The 15,492-nt window shown below is 39.0% G+C and overlaps 1 protein-coding gene across 1 annotated transcript; it reads right to left on the bottom strand.

Moving 5' to 3' along the window:
• Positions 1 to 628: 628 nt before the first annotated feature.
• LOC131234902 (pre-rRNA-processing protein ESF2) lies at positions 629 to 14,405 on the bottom strand. Its single transcript, XM_058231893.1, has 8 exons — positions 13,956 to 14,405; positions 13,729 to 13,792; positions 12,773 to 12,840; positions 6,447 to 6,536; positions 6,211 to 6,341; positions 1,994 to 2,146; positions 1,615 to 1,674; positions 629 to 931 (listed from the first exon to the last, which is right to left on the bottom strand). Exons 1-7 carry the CDS (start codon positions 14,242 to 14,244, stop codon positions 1,651 to 1,653), a joined length of 819 nt encoding a protein of 272 aa, XP_058087876.1. The 5' UTR covers positions 14,245 to 14,405; the 3' UTR covers positions 629 to 931; positions 1,615 to 1,650.
• Positions 14,406 to 15,492: the final 1,087 nt, after the last annotated feature.

Below are 15,492 nucleotides of genomic sequence, written 5' to 3' on the forward strand. Positions count from 1 at the left end.
AAGGTGCCGCGGTTAGGGTTGGAGGGTCAAGTCGAGTCGGGTTTTGGATCCAGTCCAGTCTAACCAGATCGAGTTTCGGGTTGAGTTACTAGGTAACTCGAACTCAACTCGGTTTGAGTTTGGATTGGGTGAAGCTGACTCGGTTCAGACTGACTCACCTCTTCGGTCCGGTCAAGTCGGATCTGAACGAGTCGAGTCGGATCGTGCCCACCTATGGCAGAGATGATCGTCCGCCGAAAGCTTTTCATTATACAATCGTATTTCCATTCCTGTAAGTTATCCCTTGTTTGAGTAATCCAAACCATCCGTATGTTGCGTCCCACCATGGATGGAGCACGCGTGCAAAAACCCATGACTGGAATATCGCAACTACTAAATCTCTGGACAGTATTCAGTTGAAATTAGATTTATCTTGTCAACTATATTTTCTAGGCCTCTATCCAGGAGATTTTTGGTGCATAGACTCCTAACACACACGACAATCCAATGGTCCAGATTACCCAATCACAGGCCCACTTGTGAAAACTTAATTACTTTGTACAGCATAGATTAAGGATCCTCTCGCCTGGATGACCAAATCAACGGCTCCAAGAAAACTGCAGATTCTCCAAAATCATGGACTGTTGGGTGACTATAACCTTCTATGTGCCCATGCTACAAGGGCATACCCTCATCATATTTTAAAAGTGCAACCTAGTAGACCTTATCATGGCTGTCCAACTGATGGGCCTCATCAAAATGCCCATGGTCCAAATTTTAATAGATCAAACGATACAAATGAAGTGATCAATAGACAATAACTACAAATGGATGACAGAAGATATTCCTGCAATTGCCCCACAAGCAACAGCCAAAAACGCTCATGATCGTCAGCTTCCAAATGAGCAGGTAACAAGATCACAGCAAGCAATCCACATTCAACTGGCAATCCCTGAAGAACAAAACAAATCAGATCAGAATCCGGCAATCACCACTAATCAATGCTGACCAAACAACCATACGCAATGATCCAGCATACATAAGCTGCATGATTCTTCATAGTAGTTGTCCCGTCGCGTATTTACTGGTAAGTTCTGAAAATTCTGATGCATCTAGTGATGAGGAATGCTAAATCTGCTGCATTATGTGACTGACACAAACCAAAGGGCCCACTCATCATGGGACTGGCACAGGTGCGTTGAATTATGTCATTTTTCCAACCATCGATCTCCCATGTTCATGTGTGGCCCACCCCAAAAATGGACCCGCCAGATTTTCGGGCATGTATGAGTTACAGGTGATGCACTCGTGCTTGGCACTGGAAGAATTTTAACATTCCTCAATTGTTATTCTTTATGGACAAGGCTCCCATCATCTCAATGTAATAATATCCACATGTTCGTCACTCAAATCAACAATCCGCCAAACATGAATGTAATGCTATAAACAACATTGGGGACTCATCATCCTCTCTACAATAGCTGAAGAAGAAAGAAAATTCAGTGACATGACAGGGCATCGATCAATTGGGAAACATGAACTCTGACAGTGCAGGTGAGAATGCTTGAAAAGGAGACCCCATTCCTACCCTAACAAAAATATAATGAGCAGTCTTCAGTTTCTATATAGGCGTACCTCAGTTACTGCCTTTGGTTCCCAAGCAAGCATTATTCACGATGAGGAACCGCCAAATATCTGCAGGGTGACATTGCATCATCTTAGAGTTTTAAGCAAAATCAGATTTGCAGTACCAAACTGAATTGCAATAATCAGTTTAATAGAGCAGATATAACCAGATTGTAATTTCTTGCATGGGCTCTCCAAATTGCAATTGTGTTAGTTTCAAATTTTACATGAAATAAACATTGCTGCAATTTGAGGGCTACTTCCACATCATCAATACTAAGAAAGGTAATTGATTTTTTTCTCGTCTACACTCTCGATTAAACTGAATGCTCACAATTCAATTTACTTGTGCATCCAAATGTAGCCTAAACAGAAGGAGATGACTCACCCCAGCCAAAAAGTCTTTTGAGAGCTTTGGCTTGCTCTTGGTGGCAGTATCCACAACTGGCCGTGTTTGTTTGAACTGACGAATAACCTTGGGTTCCAGAATGTCCACTACGGTGTTGGCATTTGACTCCGATCCTTCTTGGACCTTCTGCTTCTGTGTTGTATACAGTAGCATACAATCAATCATGTCAAAAAAATATTAGTATATAATCATCAAATGAAGTAACTTGGCACTCTCATGGGCAGACATATCTACCCACTATCAAATAGGGGTGGCAATGGACTAGGCCGATGTTGGCTCTGGCCCAGCCTTAGAGCCCTAAGCCCTGCAGATTAAAGTGACCCCGGTCCAGGACCTTGCCCTAGAGAGCCAGGCCAGGCACATCCGGATTAGGGTCAGGCCAGGGCCAGCCCTACAAGTTAGAGATTAGTTACATATATGCTACATGTACAATTGGTTTACAATTGGAGTATGTTCATGAATCATCGTGCGCTTGCTAAGTATCAAGGTTTCTTTTTCTTTCTTTCTTTTTTTGTGCCACACCTGTGTCAAAGAAGATCATTCATGACCAATAGTATGCCTACAACTATCCACCTTAGGCATAGACTTACATGAGTGCATCAATGTACAGACCAATAGGGGACCACAATTTGGGCAGTTTAAAAGTGCCGATGTATCCTGCACCATACTCTTCTAGAGTTCCAAAGTTCTTCATATTATTATATAGGATTATATTATTAATACCTATGTTACTATAGAGTATACACAAGGGTAACTCACCATTGGCCCTAGCCCAGCCCAGGCCAAACATCGGGCCTAGATTTCAAGCCCACGCCTAGCACTTGGACCAAGTTTAATGGCCCAAGCATGGGCCCTTCAGGGCCGAGTAGCCCAGCCCCTTGCCGTTTTAGGACCTTCAACTTATACCAAGTCACTCCTTACATATGCAGTTCTTGGCCTCCGTTGCACATGACCAAACCATCTAATTAATCCTAACTTCCCTCTAACACATTCATTTCTAATTCTAGCCTTTTCCTGCCAATCATCCATCTCAACATCCTCATTTCAACGACCTTATCCTACATGTTGTTCCTTATCTGCCCAACATTCTGTCCCATAAAGTGTACCTGGTCTAATAGCTATTCTATAAAATTTCCCTTACAATTTGAGTGGTACACAACAATCACATAAAACTCCAGAGACCAATCTCCATTTCTTCCACCCAACTTGAATTCTATGGGCAACAACCTTCTCAATCTCTTCTCTCATGAATTATTGACCCAAGGAATAGAAAGTGGTCATTTTGGGAAACTTCTTGGTTAGCAATCTTAACTAATTCCTCGCTTTCACTCCTAGTGTTACTAAAATTACGCTCTATATGCTTTGCTTTAGTCCAACTAATTTTAAATCCTTTAGATTCTAAAGGATTCAGCTTTGTGTTTACACCCTCCCTTATCTAGTCAATCAAAACTATGTCATTTGCAAACAACATACACCAGAAGCTCTTCATGCAAATGCCTCATTAACTCATCCATAACCAATGCAAAAAGTTACGCATTCAATGACAAACCCTTGTACAAGCCTACAATAATCGGGAACTCACTCCACTAGTGGTACTTACATTTGTTGCCGCTCCCTCATGCATATCCTTAATAAACATGCAAATATATCTTCTTGAAACTCCTTTCTTTCCAACACCCACCAAATTAACTCTCTAAGGACCCATATGCTTTCTCTAAGTCAAGAAAAACTATGGAGATCCTTCCTCCTCTCCCCATATTTCTCCATCAATTGTCTGTAAGTTGGAAAATAGCTTCAATGGTGGACCTCCCAAGCATGAAACCAATTTGATTTTCTAATGCATTTGTTTTATGCCTTAGTCTTTGCTCAGTCACTCTCTCCCAAAAGTTTCATAGTATAACAAGTTTACAATAATTGGGAACTTGTCTCTCTACTAGTGGTCCTCACATTTTTTTTACCGCTCCCTTAAACATATCTTAAAAATGTAAATATATCCTCTTGAAACTCCTACAAACATACTCCCTCCGTTGAGAATTCCTTGCATTAGTCCATTAATATCCTCCTAGAATTGTCTCTTGATTCTATCCACTAACCCTACCTACAGCGCATATGCACTAATAGCATTGATTATCTCCTCTCTTAGCACAAGTTTCATTAATAAAATACAATCAGTTTTTTTTTTTTTTTAACAATGATGAGGTTTCATTGAAAAAAAAAAGGGCCAAACCAAGATATACAAATATACAAAAGAACAACAACAACGACAACAACAATAGAAGCATAAAATACAATCAGTTACTAAACTAATATATACAACTTTATACGTTACGTTTTTATCTACCACTATCCCTACTCTACTTTTATCATTGTCCTTTCTGTATACCAAAGTTTATATTCATCAATTTCTATAGTTTCAGTCCCTTTCCACTTGGGCTCCTGAACGCAAGCTATGCTAACTCTCCTTCATTTCATTGTATCTGCTAACTCCAAACTCTTACCTATTAATGTTCCTATATTCCACGAGGCAAGACAAATCGTATTCTCCTGGACTAGCTCCTTTAGCCATGCTCAACCCAGAATTGCAAGGTAGCCCTTGCCTACTTCTCACAGCAACCGGGCGTTATTGTGGCACCTCACTTCTAGAGTGTGCATTAGCCAACCCTGCCCATTTCTCACTGCACCCGAGCTCCAATGCAATGCGTCAACTTAAAGGGAATGCCCTAGCATGAGTTTGAAATGTCATATTGTTTGGATTCATTATGAAAGTAATGGTGTAAGTTTAATGCTAGCTACCAACCAAACGCAACCCTCCTTTATCTAAAGTTGCGGACCAGTAATGAGAGAACAAAACTCCCACAAGCAGTGTAATAGACTATTGCATAGGATGATTACAATCAAGCATAGTCTAATAGTCTATTACATACGTATATTACAATCAACGAGTTTTTTTTAAAGGAAATATAGACCATCTTCAAATCTTATCACTATGTAGATGGTATATACAGGTCCGCTTATATCATAGCAAGAGTCTTAACTCAAGTGAGGTGAGGGCAACATGCATTGTTGAAGGCATCACAAGGCATCTGGATTTTCGATGGAGATTAGGAGATTTATCATTTTTTTCTCACATTTATCTTCCTCGGAGGTCGGATTGCATTATGATATCACTCTAAAAGATGATATCCTTAAAGACATAATCAACGTGTTGGAGAAACCTTAAAATAGTCAATATGCCATATAACATTATGCAATGGCAAATTTAAGGAGCATGCACCAAAACATGAGGTCAATGTTGACAAAAGTCGCATCATGGTTGGGTGGTTATTCTATGGCGGATCTTGCTCAATGAAGTTCATCATCACCTCAACCATATAAAAAACCCTACATTGAATGTACGGATCATTCAAATCTTTTATTGATGCAAATATCATTATTAATTTTGTCGATAATATTAGATCTCACCAATAAAAATGATCAAGAATCCATTCTAGATTCCCACGTGACCTAGGCACCAACAAGCTTCTTTTTTATTTTAATAATTAATGAAGTGATTTATTAAAAATGGAAACAAGGAATGAGTCCACACGTAAAATTCTTTTTGCAATTTTCCTTGATGATCAAGCACTACGATCGAGATCGGAGGCCGAGACTAGTCTAAAGCCAGATGCAACAAGACTGCAACTCAATAGGGTGCATGTTGATTATGAAAAATTCTTCTATTATGTTATTTCCAATGTGGAGTGAGACAAGGCAATAGGGGAGGGAGTGCAGCTTCGCTCTTCAAATTTATTTGAAAGGGAAGCGCACATCATGTGATACCTACAAAAGAAAGCCTTTGCACTCACCAACCAACCTAGCACCCGGTTAGTAAATTTCCAATTAAGGCTAACCAAACACATTAATTACATCATTCACAAATTTGGAAAATTGACAAATCCATGAATTTGAGTGCCGATCCAAACATACCCTAGTCTCCTAAGATTTTACAAATTCAACACATTGATGGTGCCGTAATAATTGTAAGCCATTGTCATTGTTAATCAAGTCAAACTCATGAAATGTGTGGTTATGAATTATGACCTCTAAAATTGAATTCAACAAATTCAAGCCACACATGCGCGCCCGCGCACACACACACAAAGCAGAGTAGCAGACAAACAGGCATATGATTACGAATGCAAGGCAAATGATATTACCTTTTTTAGGCGTTCCCGAATGGAACTAAGAGCATGAGACTTATCCACCTTTGAGAGGTAGAAATCACGCTCCTTCTTGGCAGCAGATATCTCTAGAGCTAGCTTCTGCTCCCGAATGGCATTCTTGTAAGCTGCATAACACCTCAAGTTGTCAAGAGTCGACACACCATGTTGTCAGGCTTATTATCTATTAAACATCATGTCGCTCATAAAACACAAGTTAGGAGTTGACATACCGATTTCTTCAGTGAGGTTGTCCCACTTGAATTTACTTAAATACTTAATGTTCCAAAGGTCATAATAAAATGATGACCGCTTCTTCCCACCTAACCACAAGAAACGCAAGTAAAACCTCAAATATAACATGGAAGTGCAACAACATGGCTTGTGGCTTCAAGAAGAGTGCATTCTAAGAAGATAATATACCCATAGGTGAACTCTCTTCCTTTTTTTTGTTTCAAAATTGATGACTTCACTATGAAGGAACAATATAGACAACAAACAGTTCATCACAAGAGACCCACTGGTCACGCCAAACAGAAGACACAAGTCACACCTTTCTCATCCCATAAGACTCCACTAATCCCATATGGTGTGAGGTTGCCTTGAGAAGATCAATCGAAGTTATTAACTTTGCCAAAAAAGAAGCTGATGCACCAAGAAACATTATCCCTCGCCGCTTCACTGTTAGCCACCGATAACCAATTGTTGTGCAATAGATGGTGGAGACCCCATGGAATTTGGATCTAATTAGCAAAGCACCCACTTAATTATAATATTTTTTTTTAAAACCGATTTAACCAATGTTACCTTCACATTACTAAAGATGCGGTTATTAACATTGGTGAGCACTCCAAAGGAAATATTGGTAAATACTCTAGGGGCCTATTTGGGAACCAGGAAAAGGAAATGTTGCAGAACTCATGGAAATGGAATTGTGTTTTATGTGGAAATGCATGGAAATGAAAATTGTTTTCCTCTATTTGTTTTTGTAATGAATTCCATGGAAATTTGTTTTTGTCCTCTTCCGCCACCTCTAAAACCACCACAACACCTTTGATATGGATCATCTGTCATCTGGGGCCCACCATTGCTTACAGATCCATTCCAAAAATTACTTTGATCGAATGATCCTAACCATAAGATCAATGTCTAGTAAAATGGATGCCATGTTTATTACAATAGAGAAATTCAATTGGTAATATAGAGTGTCCATCATGTGGAGCTAACTTTGATTATAGATCCCTTCCAGAAAATCACTTTGATTGGATGATACTAACCAATGTTTTAAATCGGTACACTATTTAGTGTCAACACTACATAGCTCATGAAAATAGCTTAAGTTGAGTGTAGCCTATGCTACATGATAATTTGCATACGCTACACGCTACCTAGACAAAGTTACATGCTACATAGCTCACATTACAAGTCATTTTTCACTACAACATTAAATCAATTAATGTTTCAATAATTCATTACATTTTTCTATTTTCAACAAAAGTAATAAATCTTTCCAATGCTTTTAGTAAAATAATGTAAGTAACAGTATTAAATCAGTTTCATTGCTCTTTCTTTACATTTATACTTGATCATTTAACCTTCTTATTAATTCAGGTTGCGTTGCACCAAATATCATAAAATTTGGTTAAATTCCATTATTAATCAGTCTCATTTGGTGCAACAAAGCGTAACCTTGATTAAAAATTTACAAGTAGCATGTACCTTATGCTACATGCTATGTAGCCTACGCCTCATGCTTCAAAGAGGTGAACGCTACGCAACACACTATTTGCTATTTAAAACACTGATCCTAACCATCCGATCAGTGTCACAAAAAAAAAAAAAAAAAATGCTCCATATTGATTATAAAAGAGAAGCTTTGATCATTGATACTCGTCCATCATGGGGGCACATCCCTCATCGCATATCCCTCTTAAAAGTTACTTTGATTAGATGATGCTAACCATCTAATTGATGCCTAGGGAAATGGATAGTCCATATTTATTACAATAGAAAATGTCAACTCAATGATCTAGACCATCTATCATATGGGGCCCACCTTTGATTGTCAATCCCTCTAGACAAATATATATATATATATATATATATATATATATATATATATATATATATATATATATATATATATATATATATCAGTCAGGCAATCCCAACTATCCGATGAATGGCTCGGATGAAGGGCCATATCAATAATAATAGAGATGGAAAACTCACTGATTTGGACCGTTCATGATGTGGGGCCCATCTTTGACTGCAACTTTGAGACAAAATGAGAGAAAAAAGACAGAAATGGGAAAGGGAAAGGCATACTTTGTGAGTTTGCTTTGTAATGTGGAAATTTAATTTCCAGTGTTTCTGGCGAGCAAAACTTTAGGGAGGGGGGATTTCCATGGAAAAAATGTAGTTCCCATGATTTCTGGAAATGTAGCTTCTTGCAGAAAACTGTTTTCACAAAACGGTTTCCTGATTCCCAAACAGGCCTTAAGAGAAGCATAGCATATTCAATTGAGCATTTGCTCTGAAAATACACGGACGTTTGGGCCCTCCTTTTGGTTATCCAATTCCTTCATACAGTGGATGTGTGAATGTGAGATACCAAGAGAATTATCCTGCCTAATTAAATTCACACCATCAGTTGAAACCAATGTTTTAGATATCAACGATATCAGCCGTTATATCCCACAATATATCTTGTATCCCACCTGTGCGATACGAAAAGCACAAGTCGTGCCAATATCTTCCACATGTTTGATCCGGTGAGCATTTTCAATTTCCGATCCCATTTTTTGTTAAAATCATGTTAAATCAGTGTCAAATTGTTACAAATCCATTGTTCTTCATGTTTTTTTTTTTTGTTGAAATCATGTTAAATCGGTGTCAAATTGTTACAAATCCATTGTTCTTCATGTTTTGCAAGAAAAATAATAGAGTTGGAGCTTTGATTTCGATATCCATTGGTTCTTCATGTTCTCCATTTTTATTTTTTTTGAATTTTTCTTTCAACCAGCCGTCAATTGAGACCAATTTCGAAGTATTTAGAAGTATTTGATAAAATGATCATCACATACACTCTAATTTCAAAATTCGAGTATAGGTGGTCTGATTTGGGGAACATTGGGGAAAATTCGAAATTTCCCCAATTTCTCTCAAATTGCTTGCAATATTGCACTCCAAACATGAAATCAAGCATGTATGAGGGTAGATATACTAATTTGTTAACTCCTTGTCAATTTTCAAAAAATAAAAATGATTTTTTTTTTCAAAATTTCCCTTCAACCAGCTATAAATTGAGACTAATTTCGAAGTATTTAGGAGTGTTTGATGAAATGATCATTACATACACTCTAAATGTTATGTATTTAATGCAGGGGCATTTTCACACCGGGCTCGAGTGAGGTAGCTCGTGGGATGCAGGGGCACACTCGGGGTGGACGACCCATGTGATTTGAGGCCCATGAAGGGGGTTCGGCCGAGGTCCTAACCCATGAGATGTGGGGCCTGAGCTATGAGATAAAAGGATTAATTCACCATACTCTAACAGTTCGAGCTTTTAGAGCAAGTGGTTAATTGTCCTGCATCAAATTGGTATCAGAGCGGGAGGTCTCGTGTTCGAGACTCCTCACCGGGGGTGATTAATGCAGGGGCATTTTCACACTGGGCTCGAGTGGGGTCGCCTATTGGATGCAGGGGCACACTCGGGGTGGGTGACCCATGCGATTTGGGGCCCACAGGGGAGGTCTCGTGTTCGAGACTCCTTGCCAGGGGTGAGTAATGCACATTTCACACCGGCTCGAGTGGGGTAGCTCGTTCAGCAAGACAACACATAGCTTAAGACCTATACAAATGAAACCTATTATGTGCACTTCTTTTTTGAGATGTTATGATTTAAAAGTGTGTATTAAGGTATTTTTTAACAATCCTTGAAGTATCATTGAAAAATTCAACCATTTTCCCAATGTTTGCCCATGTTTCCCAAAAAGGGCGATAAATTACCTAATACAAACGATATATCCTGTGAGATAACCGATATGTATCTGTATCCCAAGGATGCGATACGTAACACGATATCAATATTTCAAACATTGGTTGTAACTGTCCACTTCTATCAGATGGCTAAGATGATCTGATAGGGACAATGGGGCATGGCACATTGCGTGATGGGGAACATTGGATCAACAGCTTAGGTCGCTAGACAGTATACCAATCTGTACCATAATTAGGTTGAATAGCACAAAAAATGTTGTTTTCTTTTGAGTAATAATACCCCTACGTGTTTTTTTGTTTTTTTTTTTTTTGGTGAAAGATCACGAAGATTTTATTAAAGGAGGACAAGATATCCTCACATCAAACTACAACAAAGCGGACCAACAAATTTTTTTATTTTTATTTTTTTTAAGGCTTACATGACCACACCCAAAAAAAAAAAAGCATTCGAAGTTAGAATGAAGGCTTGAGCTATGACATCTAATCTAGCTCTCCTAAACACCTCACCAGGGAGCTTGAGCAGGTTCCAAAAACATCATTCATTCCACTATACCCAGATCAACCATGAGCCAAAAAGGATTGAGAGCGGCACGAATCCTCTCTTTTTTACTAGACCAACCTTGTGACATGTTAGGAAGTACTCCCTGATTGATCCATCACCCAATCAAATTGAAAGAGATTGAAGAAGTGGTCCCACACACTGTGGCAAATCTGTAATGCAAGAACAAATGGTCGATGGACTCCACCACAATGAGGTACATAATGCAAACATTGGGAATGATCATGTGCCTTTTTTGCAAGTTATCCACAGTGATCAAATTACCTTTGCCAACCAACCAAGCAAAGGAAACATCCCTGTGTGGGCCTTTGTACGACCAAATATACTTCGTTGGACTTCATCACCATGGCGCCAAGAGATTGAATTGTTACATAAATGGATCAAACAGTGATCTCCCCAACTCTTTTTTACCAGACAAACCCTATGCCACATTGGAAGAACTCCCTGTCAATCCATCACCCAATAACAATGAAAGGGATTGAAGTGGCCCACCACCATTGTGGCTAATATGTAATGAAAGAACAGGTGGTCAGGTCAATGGACTACACCACAGTGAGACACACAATGCAAACATTGGGAACGATCATGTGCTTTTTTTCATAAATTACCCACAATGAGCAAATTACCCTTACCAACCAACAAAGCAAAGGAAACAACACTGTGTAGGCCTTTGTATGACCAAATATACTTCGTTGGACCTCATCCCCATGGCACCAAGAAATTGAATCGCTACAAAAATGGATCAAACCGTGATCTCCCCAACTCCCATCTCCACATCCAAGAATCCCAATTCATGGATGGCGGAGATTACCTTTGGAGCACAGCTGGCATCTAAAACATATCCTCCACTTCTCTCATCTAATAAATTTCTACAGCACACAGAAGCCCAAACCATTTGACCACCCACCATTGAGAAACAACAAGAAACTGCAACCCCCAGGTCCACAGCAATATTAGCTAGCCTTAGGAATGAGGATTTTAGCATCCTCTCTAAGCACCAAGCATCCTCCCAAAATATAATGAGCAATCTATTCCCTGATGAAACCCGACCACTTCTCTGAAATTGTTAGCCAAACTTGAAATGTTTCTCAACACTGCCAAAGTCCTATATAAGGAAGAACTTTTGGAGAACCATCCTCTTGCCTCTACTCAGTATTAGCATGCAATCACCTCTCTCCACAAACCTTCCTCTTCCAACCTGAATCTCCACAATCATTTGTCTATCAAAGCAAGATTCATTGATTTTAAGACTCTAATACCAGCGCCACCTTCCGGCACCAGCTTGGCACACCTCCTCCATAGCCTTAGATTCAGAATTGGTGCTTGTTTTTAGCCCCTCGCCAAAGGGAATCCCACCTCATTATTCCAATCTACCGACAACAGTGACACTCCCCAAGTGAGAGATACCTACGTTATCATGCTAGCAAAACACGAGCTTCCATCTATAAAAGGAAATGCAATGCAAGGGACATATAAACTATGAATGTCGAGATACCAATAGAGAATACAAGAAGTATAGCAAAAAAATAATGATCCTCCATCTGATAGGTTCCAACTATAAAGGCCAAGTACTCCAATCTTCAAGACAAGTGTTAGCAGATAAGAGCACATTTTATGATAACTACCATTCTATAATTTTATTTTATTTTCTTTTGCAACAATTCACACATGCTAATAGCATAGGCCATCTCCATGAAGGAAATATATATTTTGAACAATAAAGGGTCATAACATTACATTTACAATATTATAGAAGCAAATAAAGTTTGGGCCTCAACAGACAACAGAATATATGAACTCCTGAGATCATAGCAGAAAAGCATGAACCAACTTGCTTGTTCCACTTAAAGTCCTAACAAAGATCCCGGTCCATTTAATTACCAAAATTTAAAAAGCACTACAGAATTAGGTCTAGAGCAATGAGGAGCTAGTCAGCATATAAAGTCACATTATAATAAGAAAGTGTAACTAGATAATTCAAAGTGTTAAAATGTTTACCTATTTGTTCACCATTTAACATGTTTGCAACCCACTTTGCAACACTTTTCTTGGTGAACTCAACCCACCTAAAAGGATGAGACAACTACAAGGTCATCATATGCTAATAATGACTGAGCAGTTAATCTGATAACTCCCAGAAAGAAATGCCAAAAAAAAAAAAAAAGGAAGAAATAAAAGGTGATGTAACATGAATATATTGAAAAAAGAAAAGGTTTTCACCATTTAGGACATACTCGGCAAGAACTTGTATGTTGTAAGAACATCCAAAAAATATTTTTAAATTATCAAATTTACTTGAACCACATATGTAGTCATTCCAACAACACAACCACATTTTTGAAGCTTGGTACTCAGACCAAGCTGTGGTACTCACTTTTTTGGAGTTCCATAAAACAAGTTGGTATAAACTCACCTGTTTATCAAGATATTTAGAAATTCACCAAGGCGACGATCAACTAGCTAAATTTTCTGAAAAAAGTTTATAGTTCAAATAGTCACAAATAGAAGAATGTTATCTTTTAGAAAGGTACTTTTTTGTTGTAAAATGTAGGTTTTATTTTTTAAATAGGCTTAGAAGAGTTGTGTAAACAGGTAGTGTTCTTCAAAAATATCCTTACATTGAAGTCATGGTATTACAATAATATTATCCTAAGCATTGCTAAAGTACTCAGGAGAGTGTTAAGTGCTTAATCAAACTCAAAAACAACATTTGAGCAAAATTAATGCCCTTCAGTTTATGAAAAGAAATTCCAATTTATTCTATTTCCTAGGTGGAAAAAAAAAAAAAAAAAAAGGTCTTTCAGCTCATTTTTCCAAAAAGGAAATTTGGTCAAGTTGTCCTAAAAGATCTCGTGATCAATTTCTGACTTGAGTTTTGAGTTTTTTAACTTTGCATAGAACTAGATGAAATTGTAGCAAAGACCTAAGGAACCTCAAGAAAGCTATATACACACCCTTCAGAGAACTCTTGACCTCGAAATCCACCCGCCCGCTTACGACGCACTTGAGCTGAAGGATCTGTCAAGCAAATAAAAAATATACCACCAATTAGCAGTCTACAAGCATGTAGCTTTTCTTCCATACCATTTAATACCTAACCAAAGGAAGGAAAGAAAAAGAATTCGGTTAGCAAGCAATGAGAAAGAAAAAGAAAGGAAGAGATGAGAGGAATCGAAATAACTCTCAGGGGCGAGGTAAATCCTTTGAACTTCTCCATACTGGGAGAGGATCTGACGGAGCTTCAAAGGGTTCATGTGAGGAGGAATCCTGCTCAAATAGCAAACCCCACGCCTATCTGCAGCTGACGCTTCCTTCTCCAACCGTAATCTTTTCTTCTTGTGTTGCTTTTTCCGATGCAATCCACGATTTTCTAACTCGCCTTCATCGATTGCTTTCCCTTCTTCTTCTTCTTCGTTTCCTTCCTCCTCTTCTTCTCTATCTGATAATGTCTTTCCTTCTTCTTCGCCCATTTCAACTCAGTAGCGAAAAGCTCTGTGAGAGAGAGAGATAGAGAGAGGAACTGTCAGTCTCCGTTCGTCGAGATTGACAGGCGAAAATCCGCAGAGATGATGAGAGAGATGCAAGAGAGATGGGAAGGCGGGTTATTTTCGGCGGAGAAACGGTGCTGGTAAAACGACTACTAACATGTACGCGAATTCCCTGTCCGCCTCCCCTCCCACGGAAAATTCCTGTGGTAGGAAGCCACGTGGGGTGCCGTGGGAAATCCACACCGTGCATCAGTTTCTCAAAACTCACAATGGGAGCGCCGCTTCGTGGATCCCTGAATGTGGGGCCCACTGTGATGTATGTGTCTCGCATCCATGCCATCCATCCGTTATGACAGCTCATTTTAGGGCATGATTCAAATAAACGAAGGAGATCAAAATCTTAGGTGGATCACACTACACGAAAGAGTGGTGATTGAGTATCCACTGTTAGAAACTTCTTAGGGACAACCTGTTTATAAGATCGCAAAGACTTGGATGAAGGGAGCACACGAATATCAGATGGATCCAAAACTTTTGTGGGCCGGAAGAAGTTTTTAGGAAACGAATTGGCTACTCCCCCTGCCACTAGCCCGTGGCTGGTGGTCGGTGCTCTGTGGCCCCACCATGGTGTATGTGTTTCATCCATTTTTACAGATCATTTTAGGGCTTGATCCCAAAAATGAAAGGAATATAAATCTCAGGTGGACCACACCACTGGAAAACAACAGTGATTGAATATCCACCATTAAGATCCTCCTAAGGCCCACTGTATTATTTATTTGACATCCAATCTGTTGATTAGGTCATACAGGCCCAGATGAAGGGAAAAAAACAAAGATCAGCTTGATCCAAAACTTTTATGGGCCCAAAAGGTTTTTAATGGTCAATGCTCATTCAACACTGTTTCCTATAATGTGGTACATTTGAGATTGGGATATACCTAATTTTTTATCTCATAACATAGAATGATCTGAAAAACTAGATGGACGGCATGGATGAAACACATACATCATGATGGGGCCCACATAGCACCGACCATCAGCCATTGACCGGTGGCAGGGGAGTAGCAAATCCGTTTCCAAGTTTTTAATGGTCAATCACCACTGTTTCATATGGTGTGGTCCACCTGAGATTTGAATCTGCTTAATTTTTTAGATCATGTCTTAAAATAAGCTTTCAAAACGGATAGACAGTGCAGATGTAAGTCACATACATGAAGATGTCCCCACA

Source organism: Magnolia sinica, chromosome 19, assembly GCF_029962835.1.
Source record: "Magnolia sinica isolate HGM2019 chromosome 19, MsV1, whole genome shotgun sequence".
Taxonomy (NCBI): Eukaryota; Viridiplantae; Streptophyta; class Magnoliopsida; order Magnoliales; family Magnoliaceae; genus Magnolia; species Magnolia sinica.